General features: G+C 47.5%; 1 protein-coding gene across 1 annotated transcript in view; it reads right to left on the bottom strand.

Annotated features, from left to right (window-relative positions):
• The window catches only part of NDUFA7 (NADH:ubiquinone oxidoreductase subunit A7), a 163,491-nt gene that overhangs the window by 31,700 nt on the left and 112,826 nt on the right, over window positions 1–18,965 (bottom strand). Inside the window, exon 3 of the mRNA XM_063914892.1 lies at window positions 11,271–11,420. Within this exon, the coding sequence (XP_063770962.1) occupies window positions 11,271–11,420 (150 nt within the window). The remainder of the gene's footprint in view (window positions 1–11,270; window positions 11,421–18,965) is intronic.

The following is an 18,965-nucleotide window of genomic DNA, read 5'->3' as shown; positions in this document are numbered from 1 at the left end:
GATGGAACCCTCTTAGACATAAGTCAGAGGGGGTTTCTGGCATTCGGGGAAAGGGGTCCCATGTGAAAACATGGGGCCCCTTTCAGTGCGAGGTCGGGTATCCGTTTTGTTTTTTTGCCAAGTACCTGGATTACAAGAGGAGCCTTCTACACTGGATTTTGTGAGTATAATTTTTTCAACAGGTACACCATGAATTCTACATGGAGAAGAGGACCGACCCTCGTGTGAACATAGGTAAGTATGTGTATATGGAGGTGTGGATGTATGCATTAAAGTTTTACTTTCAAGGTGTGTGTCTTATGTTTTTATTGGGGTATTTTTTTAGTAGTAGTACTACAGGTACCAGCGGGCCCGGTTTTCCTCCGCATGCTGGTACTTGTGGTTCTCCAAGTACCAGCTTGCGGGGGAAGCTTGCTGGGACTTGTAGTACTGCTACTAAAAACAATATTCATTTTTTTACAAAACGGCTATCAGCCTCCCATCCGCAGCCCTTGGATGGGGGGGACAGCCTCGAGCTTCACCCCTGGTCCTTGGGTGGCTGGAGGGGGGGGACCCCTTGATTGAAGGGGTCCCCACTCCTCCAGGGTACCCCGGCCAGGGGTGACTAGTTGGTTATGTAATGCCAGGGCCGCCGGGACCTATATAAAAGTGTCCCCCGGCTGTGGCATTATGTATCTGGCTAGTGGAGCCCGGTGCTGGTTTCAGAAATACGGGGGACCCCTACGCTTTTTGTCCCCCGTATTTTTGGAACCAGGACCAGGCACAGAGCCCGGTGCTGGTTGTTTAAATATGGGGGAACCCCTATCATTCCCCCCCCCCATATTTTTGCAACCAGGACCGGCTCAAAGAGCCCGAGGCTGGTTTGGCTTAGGAGGGAGGACCCCACGCAATTTTTTTTTTAAATTTAACACGGATTTCATTTTTTACAAAGGTGCACAATGAAGCCCAGCACGGATCTCTCAGACCCGGCCGAGATTCATTGTATTAAAGTCGGCAGTGTTTTACAAGTCACTCACGTAAAACACTGCCAAAAAATACGAATGACATCGACATCGGTAAATCCGAAAATGCAGAATACGACAGCTTAGTAAATTAGTCGTACTAAATTCAAAAAGTTGCAACTTTACACTTTCGATGTCATTCGTGATTGAACTTTGACCTCAAACGGGAAATTACGAATTTTAGTAAATATACCCCATTGTCTAGCATTATCAGAAAAGTTGGACGGCAGCTCTGCTTCCACCTCCTGAGCCCACGCTTCACTAGCTTCTGCAGCCCAAGTAACTGCAATAGTGGGTCGATGCACAGCTCCTGCGAGGGTGTAAATAGATTTTAAGCAACCCTCCACATGCTTATCCGTCATTTTTTTCAGAGAGGTGACGGTAGTTACAGGTAGAGCAGAGGACACCACCAGCCGCGCCACTTGCGAATCCACCGGCGGTGGTGTTTCCCAATTCTTACTTAGCTCCGCAGCGAGGGGATATCGAGCCAGCATCTTCTTGTGAGGTGCGAATTTCTTTCCTGGATTTTCCCAGGATTCCTGACGTATGTCAACTAAATGGTCAGAATGAGGCAAAACTTTTAACAACCTTCTGACGTTTAAACCTATCCGGTTTCTTAGAGGTAACAACAGGTTCTGGGTCATCAATTTGAAGAATCAGCCTGATAGCCTCCAATAAGTCAGGAACATCCACCTGCGAAACAGATTCCCCATCCGAAGCATCTGGGTCAGTGTCTGAGGGGTCAGTATATATGCCATCTTCATCAGACGAAGTGTCTGGAACATGGGTGGATTGTGAGGAAGTAATGGCCCGCTTAGAGGACTCCTTGGTCTTAGGCGGGCGAGGGTGAGGTTTTTTCTGTTCAGTGAGTGATTCAATTGCTGTAACTGAGCGGACAGGAGATCTGCCCATGGCATATTAACCTCAGGGACAATATGTGGCTGTACCGGCACCTGAGGTCCCATAGGGGGCGTAAGTCTAGTTACCAGCGTATTTAGTAGAGAGGAAAAAGTAGCCCAAGGTGGGTCATTATGGAATCTCGTTGCTACGGCCCTACTGGGGGGCAGGGAGCCCCCAGAACCTGAACCCTCTGCTGCTATGTTTTCCTCCAATGTGTCTGCAGCGACACCACCACGCAGTGTGGTATCAGCTGCAGAACCGTCGCCCCTTGAAACTGACATAATATGAAAGCGTGAACCACGGGCAACACAGTACAATATCAGCAGTATAATACCTAATCAAGAACCCCCTGTGATAGCACAAACAGAGGATTCAAGAGGTATATAGTGACTGAAAATCACAGAGAAATATACACAATAAGTATATACTGTGAAATACCTATATCAAATAACCCTGACGCACTTAGTCCCCCTCAGGGTACAGAATATATAGGGATAGCAATCTGAGTGTGATACACGGAATAGAAATCACACAGCAGCACACACTCACAGTCACATGTACAATTCAAAAATTATGACAAGCAATAAAACTGCACTGGACAAGCAATACTAAGTAAAGCTATACAGATCAATAGATATATTAATGCACAGTAAAGACTGGATGTATATCACAGGGTACTTGTACTACATAACCCTGAAGTAATGGACTGCTTCTTAACTAACACTGTCAACAGACATGTAGAATACTCAAGTGTCCTGTAAAATGCACAGCGCTGACATGCAAGCGGCTTTACAGAGGAGGTTAGTCCCAGGATCAGCTCAGCATGCAGTAATGGTGCCCAAACGCTGACGGGGAGTGAGGAAGAGAGAGAGAGATGCAGCTCCAGGGCGGGAACATTTACTCTAAATGGAACCCTGGGGGTGGGGGAGGGGATACAGGTCAGAGCCTTATCCCTTTGCTGGACTTCACCACCGGGTACTGTGGGCCATATGTAAACGGTTTTTAGTGCCCCTGCCCTGGTGGTCTAGTGGGGTCCCTGTACTACCACAGTGTCCACGCCAGCGCGCGCGCCCCGCCTCTCACCGGCCGCACGGATCGCGATTTCCAGCGGATCCCGCCTGGGGGACCCTCTTACCTCCTCCCTTAGTGCGGCCACGCGATCCCGGAGAGCTGCTGCTGGTGTGTGTGCCTGATATAGAGAACCGGAGCCTCCGCTGTAAGTACTCGGTAACCAGGGACATGGGAGTATACAGCGCCGCTGGGGGAGGTGATGGAGCTGCAGCAGGAGATGTCAGAATGACATCTAGCGCATATAGTGCCTCTGCTGCAGCCCTTGAAGTCTTCAATCTTCACTTTTTTAAGCTCTTTCAGGGCTGCTGCCTGTTAGCTGCCTGCACTGCAGGCACCAACTTACAAACTGAGCTCTTGTGCACGGAGGCACGGTTATAGAGGAGGTGGCACTGAGCATCTTGGGAACAGTTAAAGCTTTAGTCTGTTGGTGCCTTGGATCAAGAGCCTACTCTACACCCCGATGTTATTCCCTGTGGAACCCAGTGTACCCCGCTGCAGAATGAATCGTTATTTCCGATGGGGTAATAAAGCCGGAAAACTGCTGGCCTCGGTAGTTCGATGTCAACGCCCCCCCACAATTATCTGTAAACTTGACTCTGACAGTGGCCAACTGACCTCTACGTCTACAATAGCTGCATCATTTTTAGAATATTATACAAATTTATACACTGCTTACCCTGACAACCCATCTTTAGGTATGGAATTTATATGGCAAGCTGATGCTCCGCTGTTGACTGTTGAAGAAAGTGAGACCTTAGTTGACCCCGTTTCTAAATTAGAATTGCGCTCTGCCATAGACAAACTAGCCAACGGTAAAACCCCAGGCCCAGATGGCCTAGGAGCTGAATACTATAAATTGCTGTCCCCGCATTTATTACCATATCTTTTATCTTTGTTTAACTCCATAATATCTGGCAATGACCCCCCACCTGACTTTAAATCAGGCACGAATCATCGTGCTGCCTAAAGCAGGCAAAGATCCCACACTAGCTCAGTCGTATCGACCAATCTCCTTATTGAACCAAGACCTTAAATTATGAACCACCATTGTAGCGCAACGCCTGCAGGGGAGGGGAGGGGGCGAGGTGCGGGCGGACTGGCAGCAGGTCACTGCTGTAAAAGGAATTTGTTTGTTTTTCCTAATTACAGCACAGAGACTTGCCGCAGCAGAAGCAGTGTGCCTATTTTGGGGTGTGGGCCTGGAGCTGCAGCTCCATCAGACCCATTAGCGGGATGTCTGGACGCTACACAGATATATCAAGGTGAGAGTGTGCCGCTGTGCTGGGGGCCGGGCCAGGAGAGAACTCCGCTGTGGCAAACATAGTAACAACCCGCCCCCCCGGCGATATGCGTGGGTCAGGGTGTCACAACTTCCACGCTGGTCAAATCCTCCAGGACCCCCTTAGTTTAAGGGTTCCCGCAGTACCAGGCTCAGAGCACTACCCTATATCAGTTCCTCTTCACAATGTCTCCGCTCCCGGAGTCTACCCCCTCCACTACTTTCCCTTCTACCCTCCCTCAGCTTCCTCACTGGGGACTTCTGTCAGGCACACAGCCCAAGAAAAATACTGCATCTCTAAATCTCTATATTCCCTCCCTGCCCCCTGCATCTCTCTATCCTCTCCCTACTGCCCTGCATCGCTATATTCCCTCCATACTGCCTGCATCTCCCTGCATCTCTATCCCCTCCCAACTGCCCTGCATCTCTCTATCCCCTCCCTACTGCCCTGCAGCTCTATATTCCCTCCCTACCGCCTACATCTCCTTATCCCCTCCCTACCGCCCTGCATCTCTATCCCCTCCCAACTGCCCTGCATCTCTCTATCCCCTCCCTACTGCCCTGCAGCTCTATATTCCCTCCCTACCGCCTACATCTCCCTATCCCCTCCCTACCGCCCTGCATCTCTATCCCCTCCCAACTGCCCTGCATCTCTCTATCCCCTCCCTACTGCCCCGCAGCTCTATATTCCCTCCCTACCGCCTACATCTCCTTATCCCCTCCCTACCGCCCTGCATCTCTATCCCATCTTAAATGCCCTACATCTCTCTATCCCCTCCCTACTGCCCTGCAGCTCTATATTCCCTCCCTACCGCCTACATCTCCCTATCCCCTCCCTACCGCCCTGCATCTCTATCCCCTCCCAACTGCCCTGCATCTCTCTATCCCCTCCCTACTGCCCTGCATCTCTCTATCCCCTCCCTACCGCCTACATCTCCCTATCCCCTCCCTACCGCCCTGCATCTCTATCCCATCCCAAATGCCCTACATCTCTCTATCCCCTCCCTACTGCCCTGCAGCTCTATATTCCCTCCCTACCGCCTACATCTCCCTATCCTCTCCCTACCGCCCTGCATCTCTATCCCCTCCCAACTGCCCTGCATCTCTCTATCCCCTCCCTACTGCCCTGCATCTCTCTATCCCCTCCCTACCGCCTACATCTCCCTATCCCCTCCCTACCGCCCTGCATCTCTATCCCCTCCCTACTGCCCTGCAGCTCTATATTCCCTCCCTACCGCCTACATCTCCCTATCCCCTCCCTACCGCCCTGCATCTCTATCCCCTCCCAACTGCCCTGCATCTCTCTATCCCCTCCCTACTGCCCTGCATCTCTCTATCCCCTCCCTACCGCCTACATCTCCCTATCCCCTCCCTACCGCCCTGCATCTCTATCCCATCCCAAATGCCCTACATCTCTCTATCCCCTCCCTACTGCCTTGCAGCTCTATATTTCCTCCCTACCGCCTACATCTCCCTATCCCCTCCCTACCGCCCTGCATCTCTATCCCATCCCAAATGCCCTACATCTCTCTATCCCCTCCCTACTGCCCTGCAGCTCTATATTTCCTCCCTACCGCCTACATCTCCCTATCCCCTCCCTACCGCCCTGCATCTCTATATTCTCTCCCGACCGCCTGCATCTCTCTATGCCCTCCCAACCGCCCTGCATCTCTCTATCCCCTCCCAACCGCCCTGCATCTCTCTATCCTCTCCCTACTGCCCTGCATCTTTATATTCCCACCCTACCTCCTGCATCTCCCTATCCCCTCCCTACTGCCCTGCATCTCTATATTCCCTCCCGACCGCCTGCATCTCTCTATGCCCTCCCAACCGCCCTGCATCTCTCTACGCCCTCCAAACCGCCCTGCGTCTCTCTATGCCCTCCCAACCGCCCTGCGTCTCTCTATGCCCTCCCAACCGCCCTGCTTGTCTCTATGCCTTTCCAACCGCCCTGTGTCTCTCTATGCACTCCCAACCGCCATGCATCTCTCTATGCACTCCCAACCGCCCTGCGTCTCTCTACGCCCTCCCAGCCGCCCTGCATCTCTCTATGCCCTCCCAACCGCCCTGCGTCTCTCTATGCCCTCCCAACCGCCCTGCATCTCTCTATCCTCTCCCTACTGCCCTGCATCTCTATATTCCCACCCTACCTCCTGCATCTCCCTATCCCCTCCCTACTGCCCTGCATCTCTATATTCCCTCCCGACCGCCTGCATCTCTCTATGCCCTCCCAACCGCCCTGCATCTCTCTACGCCCTCCAAACCGCCCTGCGTCTCTCTATGCCCTCCCAACCGCCCTGCTTGTCTCTATGCCTTTCCAACCACCCTGTGTCTCTCTATGCACTCCCAACCGCCATGCATCTCTCTATGCACTCCCAACCGCCCTGCGTCTCTCTACGCCCTCCCAGCCGCCCTGCATCTCTCTATGCCCTCCCAACCGCCCTACGTCTCTCTATGCCCTCCCAACCGCCCTGCGTCTCTCTATGCCCTCCCAACCGCCCTGCGTCTCTCTACGCCCTTCCTACCGCCCTGCGTCTCTCTACACCCTTCCTACCACCCTGTGTCTCTCTACGTCCTCCCAACCGCCCTGCGTCTCTCTATGCCATCTCTACCGCTCTATGTCTCTCAAAGTCCTCCCTACCGCCCTGCGTGTCTCTATCCCCTCCCTACATCTTTTTATTCCCCCACTACCACCCTGCATCTCTATATTCCCTACTTACTGTCCTGCATCATTATATTCCCTCCCTACCGCCTGCACCTCTCTATCCCCTCCCAACCACCCTGCATCTCTCTATCCCCTCCCTACTGCCCTGCATCTCTCTATTCCCTCCATACCCCCTGCATCTCCCTATCCCCTCCCTACTGCCCTGCAGCTCTATATTCCCTCCCTACCGCCTACATCTCCTTATCCCCTCCCTACCGCCCTGCATCTCTATCCCCTCCCAACTGCCCTGCATCTCTCTATCCCCTCCCTACTGCCCTGCAGCTCTATATTCCCTCCCTACCGCCTACATCTCCCTATCCCCTCCCTACCGCCCTGCATCTCTATCCCCTCCCAACCGCCCTGCATGTCTCTATGCCCTCCCAACCACCCTGCATCTCTATATTCCATCCCAACCGCCCTGCGCCTCTCTATGCCCTCCCAACCGCCCTGCGTCTCTCTATGCCCTCCCAACCGCCCTGCGTCTCTCTATGCCCTCCCAACCGCCCTGTAGTAATTCTTTGCTGAAACAGGTTGAGCATGATATACAGGATTATTGCCTCAACAGCCACGATGTGAAAGCCAGCTGAAGTAATTGCGCGTTCATCAAGTTTTAGAGGCAGATGCCATACTGAGCCCTAGGTCATGCTTAGAATGTCCATGTACCAAGACAATCTTGGGCAGTCAGGTGCTACCCCAATCACCAGAATGCCATCGTTTTTAAGGGAAGAAATAGACCAAATGGAAGCTCCAAAGAACTAACATAGCATTTACTAGAACTTCCTGTGGATTGCTTGTAGTGCAGAAGCGCTCCTCCTTGTGGGACAACAGAGGCATCATTTCGACATCTGATTGGTGCCATCAGTACACTGGGGCGTTAATTTACTAAAGCTTCTAAAAATCAAAAGTAGTGATGTTGCCCATAGCAACCAACCAGATTCTATCTTATCATTTCTCTACAGCATCCTAGAAAATGATAGATAGAATCTTATTGGTTGATATAGGCAACATCCTCACTTTTCAATTTTAGAAGCTTTAGTAAATACACCCCTAGCTGTACAAAGCCCTCCGGGCATAAGGATCACTACTCAGGGTTAAGGTCTACTTCAAAGTTTTCTACCTCAGAGTAAAATTGTTTAGCTCCATATCCACATATGATAATGCTTGTCCCTTTCATAGCGAAGGCAAGCTCCATATCAACATATGATCCTGTTTGTCTCTCTCATAGCTTAGGCAATTTGATTTTTAGAAGCCACAACCATAGTATTTTTGGACCGGATCTTCATAGACAAATGAGACCGGATGACCTTGCTTCCCCAAACAATCACATATTTTTTTGTATATAGAGAAAGATAATCATCTTTGAGCAACCAGAGTGAGCTTACTTCACCACTCATTGGGATTAACCCTCACCATCAGTAACCATTTGTTACTAACTTCTCCCACTAAGTTGTGGGTGAGTAACTAGGCTCTTCCTTCGGTAGATGGAAGAACCACTTCTTCCACCCTGGCTCCTAGAATAAAAATTACTGCTGTGACGATTTTGGTGGGCTTGCCAAGTGAGAAGTCACACCAGGGAGAAATTTGTAAAGTTATGGGGCTTCTTTCCCTCAAAGGCCCAACAAAGAAGCATGGTAGACATATCTCCATAAGGGAGTCTGCCCAACCTGAGCACACTGTCACAAATTGGGTACTTAGATCTTACTAACACACCAGGCGCTGCCAATATACTAGCTGGTTCATGTCTGCTGGCCATTTATCTCAGGATTACCCTGTAGCTGCTGCCTGGCGCAGCATGGGTGCCACCATCTTAAAGCGACTGAGGTGAGCTGAGAAAGGTACAGCCATTCACAGCATCTCTACTCTGCGCATGATATCCACATTCAATCCTGTGTGGAAGCTCCCTATTTAAACTGCTCTCTGTCACCTGTTCATTGCCAGTACAACTAGTTTTCTAGGTCTCCAGTGTAAGAAGCGGTTCTGTTCCTGAGCTTCCAAAATCTGTTCCAATTCCTCTCCAGTGTTTCAGAGTGCATCTATTCCCATGCCTGTGTCCACTGCTCTCTATTCTGCGCAAGGAATCGTCTTATGTGCTCATTATTGTATTAGCATCCATTCTATACACCATCTACAGTCTGCTATTCTTTACAGCATCCTGCATGCAGTCTCCAACATTACCTGCAATAATACTATATACAGTCTGCTATAATAGACAAAAGTGATTGGACACTGACAGCAAACAGATCAACAACATTTTCATGACATCAGTACTTTGTAGGTCTATCGCGTGCAGTGATTACTGCAGACACCCTTCTTGGCAAACTGTCTACATGTTCCTGGACAACAGCAAGCGATGTGTTTTGCCATTCTGACTTAAGTACATTGACCAACTGCGTCAATGAAAAAGGTGGAGTCAGTCTAAAATGCACCCGTCATTCCAATTTATCCCAGAGGTTCTCAATAGGGGTTAATATCTGGACTCTGAGGTGGGTGGCCAATCCATTTGGGTTACAGTATTTTCTGTATACCAGTCCAGCCCCACCCTAGAGCATGAAATCACACGGCCTACGATGATCTCCTTTTCAAACTCGGTTAGCTCCTTCTGGCAAGCTATTTTGTTAGCAAATTATCTAATGACACTCTACCCGTTTAGACCTTCACGAACAGTTGTCTGCTGTAGGAGTGCAGCATTTCTCTTGCACGTGCGGGTGGGGGGTATCCAATCACTTTTGTCTACATAGTGTAACCTCCTGCATGCAGTTTCCTACACTATCTGCTATTCCCTGTGGACTGAATTCTTGATACTGACTGTTAACAACTGTTTAGCTGCTTCTGCAGATACAAATATCCCTAGTGTGCATAAATACTGTTCATACAGTCATACAAGCACTCATGTATCCAAGACTCCAGTAGTTTATCTAACACTGCCAGGTAGCTAACTGTCTTTAGTCTGTTATTCATTGCTAATTGCTCAGTTTCCAAGAGGGTTACTAATGGAGAGTTGATATTCGAATTTTATAAACTCTAGTTGAAGCCGATCTGCCCAGTGGTCCCAGGAAAAACTCAAAATATTACACACTTACACACACACTCTTCTCCATTCAGCAAACCCCTGGGAACACGTCTATCTCCCCTGTGCAGTACTTGGTGCAGGGGGCAGAACCACGATTTGTTGTGGTACCTCTTTAATATGGGTGATGCCAGTCCCGGCTTGCTGGCTGGTGGTGCAGGTGTCCTGGGTACAAGGCTGTGGCGGCAATTGCAGCTCCCCATCAAAAGCACCTCCATCACGCTGAGGCAATCCCGCAGTAAGAGCAGGTTGCTGGCAGATGGTGGTGCCAATTTTGGCACAGAGGCAATCCGCCCCAGGCACAAGGGCTGCATCAAGGTAAACATCAATATTAAAATAAAATCTTCACGTTAATAGAAATGGCTGTGGTTATCAACCTAAACAATGGGAATGTTACAAATAAATAGTATACTAGCGCTGTTGCTAGTTACTTCCAATAAAAATAATTAATTAAAACATTGAAGGATAGGATAAAAACATGAATTTACTGTATTATACACAAAAGGAAATAAAGCAAGTTAAAAATTACTCTCTATTAATATCACCCCCACTAATATGGATGCAATAATAATAAGAATTTTAACATCTCCCAGAGCTTGTTTAAACCAGTTATTTCAGTAGAGTATTACCCACTTATGGATAGTTCATGGCAGTCCCTTGGCAGATGTATGCAAATTTTGCTGAATGGTAGGGTTCCACTTTAAATCCAGTAGGTGGTAGCAGACTGGTATATCTGGAGATGTAGTTCAGTCCAAAATGCTTGACGCATTTCTCCAGGCAGATGGGCACCCAGTTTCTTCAGAAACAATGGGAATGCAGCTACCAGCAGACACTTAACAAAACTATAAAGTTCCCAGGGAGTCACCAGGGAACGCAGGGGCTCACACACATTACTCCTTCTGCTACACATAGAAGTGGTCACATTACAAACTGTATAATAGGGATGTGAAGGCAGCATTTGATATTATCGCCCACATGCATATACAACACAGCACACCACACCGTCAAGCTCACTGGTTTGACAACACTGTTAGTGAGCTCAAGAAAATGGGTCATAGACTTCAGAGATGATGGAGGAATATTAACCTAACCAAGCATATTGAAGAATACAATCCACAATCACCCACAAGAAAACAGAGTTCCTGACAAGTGAGATCACAACAGTAAAGAATAGGCCAGCTCAGCTTTGGAGAGCCTCCAATGGCTATATGATACATACTACTTTATTTTGTATATCATTTTACTTACGTGATAGAATTTTCCCCAGAAGATAGAGCCTTTTGTGGTGCAATAATGACAGTAGGAGGCACAATCGCTTTACGCCCATCTCGTGCACAGTAGTAGTTATTAGCAAACTTGTGACTTGGACCCACTGGAAGAATTGGAGGTGGTTGAGTCCTAAAAGTAAATTATAGTAAGTGATCACAATACTTATATCATGTAAAACCAACAAATAACACTTGAGTTTATATTGTTTATGTTAAACACCCTTGACTGCTTTACTTAGATACAGTGGCTTTTGAAAGTATTCAGCCCCCTCAAAACTCAAGAAGTCTGTCTGGTTTGTTCCAGGCAGTATTTTTATTGTGAGCCAGTAGGCTCTGAAAGTAAATCTTCAAACTCAAAATTCATTACTTCTCCATAATATAAAAAAATATAAAAAGGCTACTTGCATAACTATTCCACCCCTGTTCCATGGAAGCTCCAAGTTTACATGCATGAAAGAGTTTACCCTAACAATTGGCTTTCAGTCTGTCTATATCTGAGAATCATTAAAAGGTCAGCTTTTAATAATAAAAGACCCTCTAATCTGAATAATAGTGGTCATACTGTAAATCGAAGGAAAGCTGTGAAAATGAAGAACAATGAGCATTCTAAGAAACTTAAAGTCATAGACTTGCACAAGATAGGCTACAAAATAATATCCCTCAAAACTCAGGGTCAGAGCAAGCTGGAGACTTGTGAGGACAGACCCAGAGAGGACTACTATCACTTTAACCACTTAACTGTCAAATATTAGTTTTCCAAAACCTGCTCAGAAATTGTAATTAGGTCAAGAACATTTATTTAAAGTATGTGCAATACAATTTTCTTTAAAAAAAAAACATTGGTAGAAACATTTATGGTTGGAACATCGCAACCATCGTTGATCGGAACATAGTGACCATCGCGACTTCAGTTTCCCGGCATCAGATCCTCTCTGCAACACCCGGAGTTCATCGGGAAGGTAAAGTGGGTTCTTTATTTTTAAATTTCCCCAGCGGCTGCTAATGTCTGCAGCCGCTGGGTTTGGTTGTGCTGCCAGGCTGACTGATCAGTAGTGATCGGCAGCACGGCAGGCACTGGGGGGGAGGGAACCAAGAAGCAGAGATCCCTCTGACAGCACCAATTGCAGGAAGCTCCTATTTCTGCAGCCACACAATGAGCTTTCTGACTGGTGACCATGTCAGGGAAAAGTCCAGCCTGTTGTGGTCGCATCTGATGCAACAATGCCAGGCAGGTGATTAAAAGGGCTACAGAATCCAGTAGCTGAGACTGGAGAGACAGGATGTAGTCATTAGATTGACATTTACAATGTTGACATTATTAATTTGAACACCGATGTTGACAGTCAATTTTGACATGCAATGTTTAAACATCTTGTTTGCTTGGGGTGAATGAGCTTTTAGAGAGCTTATTCAAGGGAGGCTTTCTTTTTGGTGCACTCTTTTTAATCGATTTGCTAGTTAGCTAAAACATAAAACTTAATTTAAATTGTTTAAAAATTGGTGACACTAGTTGACAAAAACTGTGTAATTGACAATGCAATATTAAAAATAAGAGTGACTGTTTATTAAGCCGTGCCACAAATGGCAATAGTAAAAATATATTAGATTAATGTACACGTACCAATACTTAATTCCACTTGGATCCAAAAATGCTATATTGCAAAAACATTAGTTGGTATGTTTCTATTAAATATAAACAATTTTCTACACAGAAAGTATATACATTTATAAATGTGAATTACACAGAAATTTGTTCTGTGTATTAGCATAACTCATGGTGCTGACTGGTGGATACAATTGTATTCTTAGAGGCTAGTAAAACAGAACTGAGCATTTTGCAACACTTATAACTTGTTACACGTGTCTCACTTGCCTAGTCTGACTGCTGCTACAATCCGTGTTCCAGGAACACAGGACAGATTTCTGTGTATTTCACACTTATAAATGTATATAATACTTTCGCAATATAACTTTTTTGGATCCAAGTGGAATTAAGTATTGGTACATCTACATTGATCTAATATATAATTACTATTGCCATTTGTGGCACAGCTTAATAAACAGTCACTATCTATTTTTAATATTGCATTGTCAATTACACAGTTTCTGACAACTAGTGTCACCAATTTTTAAACAATTGAAATTAAAAGTTTTGCTTTAACTAACAAATCGATTAGAAAAAGAGTGCACCAAAAAGAAAGCCTCCCTTGAATAAGCTCTCTAAAAACTCATTCACCCCAAGTAAACATATTGTATCTCGCTTTCTGGTGCACTTCCAGCCCTTTGACACACGACAATTTGATGTAAAAAAAAGTCATAAACTGGTTGGTTTACTGTATTAGCTCTGAATACTTCTCAGTCCAGTGCATAATCAACTGAGGGGTTACCCACCACCCACATACTAATAAATGTTTCAACATCCTCAGAATGATGATATTAGGGTTAGGGCTGCATCCTGGCTGTATGAGATTGATTGGGATCATTACTGAACAAAAACCACATAAAAGCTGGCCTGGAGTTTTCCAAAGACACCAGAGTGATCCAGCTAAAATGTGGGATAAGAGCCCATCCCACAAAGATTTGGAAGCAAAGTAATAGCTACCACTCTCATTTTGCCTCCGGATATGGGCCCAGCAAGCCAAATGTGCTTGAATGGCCATCAGATTGTGCATGCGGTAGTACGAGATGATGGGGAGAGACCCTAAAGATACGAAAAAGTCTTTAGCATATTTATGTTATATTTACCTTCAAATTAGTTTTATGGTAAGAACTTACCTTTGTTAAAACTCTTTCTGCGAGGTACACTGGGATCCACAAGGAATGGACAATGGGGGTGTAGAGTAGGATCTAGGTCCGAGACACCAACAGGCTCAAAGCTCTGACTGTTCCCAGAATGCATAGCGCCGCCTCCTATATCACCCCGCCTCCCTGCACAGAATCTCAGTTTTTAGTTAACCAGTCCAATGCAGTAGCAGGAAAAGAGACGACAACGGTTAGTAGCCACATACACCACACTCTCACGACAAGAGAAGTGTCAGCGGCTAATGCCATACCAACCCGAAAAAGCTAAGTGCGTCAGGGTGGGTGCCTTGTGGAGCCCAGTGTACCTCGCAGAAAGAGATTTAACAAAGGTAAGTTCTTACCACAAAACTAGTTTTCTGCTGCGGGGTACACTGGGCTCCACAAGGACTGGACAATGAGGATGTCCTAAACCAGTTCCTTATGGGAGGGGACGCACTGTAGCGGGCACAATAACCCGGCGTCCAAAGGAAACATCCTGGGAAGCGGCAGTATCGAAGGCATAGAACCTTATGAACGTGTTCACAGAGTACCACGTAGCCGCCTTGCACAATTGTTCAAGGGTCGCACCACGTTGGGCCGCCCAAGAAGGTCCAACAGACCAAGTAGAATGGGCCTTAATGTGATCAGGAGCAGAGAGACCAGCCTTCACATAAGCATGTGCAATCACCATTCTAATCCATCTGGCCAGAGTTTGCTTGTGAGCAGGCCAGCCACGTTTGTGAAACCCAAACACAACAAAAAGAGAATCCGATTTCCTAATAGGAGCAGTTCTCTGCACATAGATACAAGGAGCCAGTACCACATCCAAAGACCGCTCTTTGGGAGACAGATCAGGAGAAACAAGTGCCGGAACTACAATCTCCTGATTAAGGTGGAACGAAGAAACCACCTTAGGTAGATAGCCGGGACGAGTCCTAAGAACCGCCAGGTCACGGTGAAAATAAGATTTTACTTACCGGTAAATCTATTTCTCGGAGTCCGTAGTGGATGCTGGGGACTCCGTAAGGACCATGGGGAATAGACGGGCTCCGCAGGAGATAGGACACTTTAAGAAAGAATTAGGACTACTGGTGTGCACTGGCTCCTCCCTCTATGCCCCTCCTCCAGACCTCAGTTAAGGAAACTGTGCCCGGAAGAGCTGACACAACAAGGAAAGGATTTTGGAATCCAGGGTAAGACTCATACCAGCCACACCAATCACACCGTATAACTCGTGATAAACTTACCCAGTTAACAGTATGAACAACAACATAGCATCAGACAAACCTGATGCAACCATAACATAACCCTCATGTAAGCAATAACTATATACAAGTATTGCAGAAGAAATCCGCACTTAGGACGGGCGCCCAGCATCCACTACGGACTACGAGAAATAGATTTACCGGTAAGTAAAATCTTATTTTCTCTAACGTCCTAGTGGATGCTGGGGACTCCGTAAGGACCATGGGGATTATACCAAAGCTCCCAAACGGGCGGGAGAGTGCGGATGACTCTGCAGCACCGAATGAGCAAACACAAGGTCCTCCTCAGCCAGGGTATCAAACTTGTAGAATTTTGCAAAAGTGTTTGAACCCGACCAAGTAGCTGCTTGGCAAAGCTGTAATGCCGAGACCCCTCGGGCAGCCGCCCAAGAAGAGCCCACCTTCCTTGTGGAATGGGCTTTTACCGATTTGGATGCGGCAATCCAGCCGCAGAATGAGCCTGCTGAATCGTGTTACAGATCCAGCGAGCAATAGTTTGCTTTGAAGCAGGAGCACCCAGCTTATTGGATGCATACAGGATAAACAGCAAGTCAGTTTTCCTGACTCTAGCCGTTCTGGCAACGTAAATCTTCAAAGCCCTGACTACATCTAGTAACCTGGAATCCTCCAAGTCACGAGTAGCCGCAGGCACCACAATAGGTTGGTTCAAATGAAAAGATGACACCACTTTCGGCAGAAATTACGGACAAGTCCGTAATCCTGCCCTGTCCATATGGAAAACCAGATAGGGGCTTTTACATGACAAAACCGTCAATTCTGACACACACCTAGCCGAAGCTAAGGCCAATAGCATGACCACTTTCCACGTGAGATATTTTAACTCCATGGTCTGAAGTGGCTCAAACCAGTAAGATTTCAGGAAACTGAACACCACGTTAAGATCCCAAGGTGCCACTGGTGGCACAAAAGGGGGATGAATATGCAGCACTCCCTATACAACGTCTGAACTTCAGGAAGAGAAGTCAGTTCTTTTTGAAAGAAAATGGATAGGGCCTAAACCTGGACCCTAATGGAACCCAATTTCAGGCCCAATGTCACTCCCAACTGTAGGAAGTGAAGGAAACGGCCCAGCTGGAATTCCTCCGTAGGGGAATTCCTGGCCTCACACCAAGCAACATTTAAAAAAAAAATTTTTTCCGCCATATACGGTGATAATGTTTAGCCGTCACCTCCTTCCTAGCCTTTATCAGTGTAGGAATAACCTCATCCGGAATGCTTTTTTCTGCCAGGATCCGGCGTTCAACCGCCATGCCAACAAAACGCAGCCGCGGTAAATCTTGGAACAGACAGGGCCCCTGGTGCCACAAGTCCTGTCTGAGAGGCAGAGGCTATGGGTCCTCTGTGAGCATTTCTTGCAGATCTGGATACCAAGTCCTTCTTGGCCAATCCTGAACAATGAGTATTGTTCTCACTCCTCCTTTTCCTATGATTCTCAGCACCTTTGTTATGAGAGGAAGAGGAGGAAACACATAAACCGACTGGAACACCCACTGTGTCACTAATGCGTCTACAGCAACCGCCTGAGGGTCTCTTGACCTGGCGCAACATCTCTGTAGCTTCTTGTTGAGGCGGGATGCCATCATGTCCACCTGTGGCAGTTCCCACCGCCTTGCAATCTGCGTGAAGACTTCTTTATGAAGTCCCCACTCTCCCGTGTGGAGGTCGTGCCAGCTGAGGAAGTCTGCTTCCCAGTTGTCCACTCCCGGAATGAACACTGCTGACAGTGCTCTTACGTGATTCTCCGCCCAGCAAAGAATTCTGGTGGCTTCCGCCATCGCCACTCTGCTCCTTGTGCCGCCTTGGCGGTTCACATGAGCCACTGCTGTGATGTTGTCTGACTGAATCAGCACTGATTTGTCGCGAAGCAGGTTCTCCGCTTGACTTAGGGCGTTGCATATGGCCCTTAATTCCAGGATATTGATGTGAAGGCAAGTCTCCTGACTTGACCACCGCCCTTGGAATTTTCTTCCCTGTGTGACTGCCCCCCACCCTCGGAGGCTTGCATCCGTGGTCACCAGGACTCAGTCCTGAATGCCGAATCTGCGACCTTCGAGAAGGTGAGCACTCTGCAGCCACCACAGGAGAGACACCCTGGCCCTGGGGAACAGGGTGATTAACCGATGCCTCTGAAGATGTGATCCGGACCACTTGTCCAGTACGTCCCAGTGGAAGGTCCTCGCATGGAACCTGCCGAAGGGAATGGCCTCGTATGATGCCACCATCCTTCCCAGGACTCGAGTGCAGTGATGCACTGACACCTGTTTTGGTTGTAATAGATTTCTGACCAGTGTCACGAGCTCCTGAGCTCTCTCTATCGGGAGATAAACCCTTTTCTGGTCTGTGTCTAGGATCATGCCTAGAAGAGGCAGATGAGCTGTAGGAACGAACTGCGACTTTGGAATACATAGAATCCAGCCGTGTTGCCGTTACACTTCCAGAGAAAGCGATACGCTGTTCAGCAACTGCTCTCTTGATCTCGCTTTTATGAGGAGATCGACCAAGTACGTGATAATAGTGACACCTTGCTTCCGCAGGAGCACCATCTTTTCCGCCATTACCTTGGTGAATATTCTCGGGGCCGTGGAGAGACCAACCGGCAACGTCTGAAATTGGTAATGACAATCCCGTACTGTAATTCTGAGGTACTCCTGATGAGGTGGATTAATGGGGACATGAAGGTATACCTCCTTTTTGCCCCGAGACACCATAAAATCACCCCCTTTTCAGGCTTGCAATGACCGCTCTTAGCGATTCCATCTTGAACTTGAACCTTTTTAGGTATATGTTCAGGGATTTTAAATTCAAAATGGGTCTGACTGAACCATCTGGTTTCGGGACTACCACATGGTCGAATAATAACCCCCTACTTGTCGAAGGAGGGGAACCTTGACCACCACCTGTTGAAGATACAATTTGTGAATTGCAGTTAACCCTGTTTCCCTCTCGTGGGGGGAAGCTGGCAGGGCCGTCAGTGAGGAGGCATCTTCTCAAAGTCCAGCTTGTATCCCTGAGACACAATATCTATTGCCCAGGGATCTAACAAGGAGTGAACCCACTTGTGGCTGAACTTACGAAAGCGTGCCCCCACCGGACCTAGCTCCGCCTGTGGAGCCCCAGCGACATGCGGTGGATTTTCATAGAGGCCGAGGAGGACTTCTGTTCCTGGGAACTAGCTGTGTTGTTCAGCTTCTTTCCTCTGGCCCCGCCTCTGGTAAGAAAGGACGCACCTCAGACTTTCTTGTTTCTTTGTTCGAAAAGCTGCATTTGATAATGACGTGCTTTCCTAGGCTGTGCAGGAATATAAGGCAAAATATCAGCATTACCAGCTATAGCCGTGGAGACCAGGTCCACGAACCCTTCTCCACACAATCCTCAGCCTTCCATATGCAACTTCAGTTGGCATCATCTGTCCATTGCATATTCTACAGGACACGTCAAGCAGACATCGACATAGCTTTGACTCGAGGACCCAGTATACTCATGTCTCTTTGGGCATGTTTGATTATATATGTATATCTCTTAAGACAGCATCTTTAATATATATATATATATATCTATATACACATATATATATATATATATATATATATATATATACACACACACTA

This window comes from Pseudophryne corroboree, chromosome 1 (assembly GCF_028390025.1).
Source record: "Pseudophryne corroboree isolate aPseCor3 chromosome 1, aPseCor3.hap2, whole genome shotgun sequence".
Taxonomy (NCBI): Eukaryota; Metazoa; Chordata; class Amphibia; order Anura; family Myobatrachidae; genus Pseudophryne; species Pseudophryne corroboree.
This window is presented reverse-complemented; position numbering and strand designations above follow the sequence as displayed.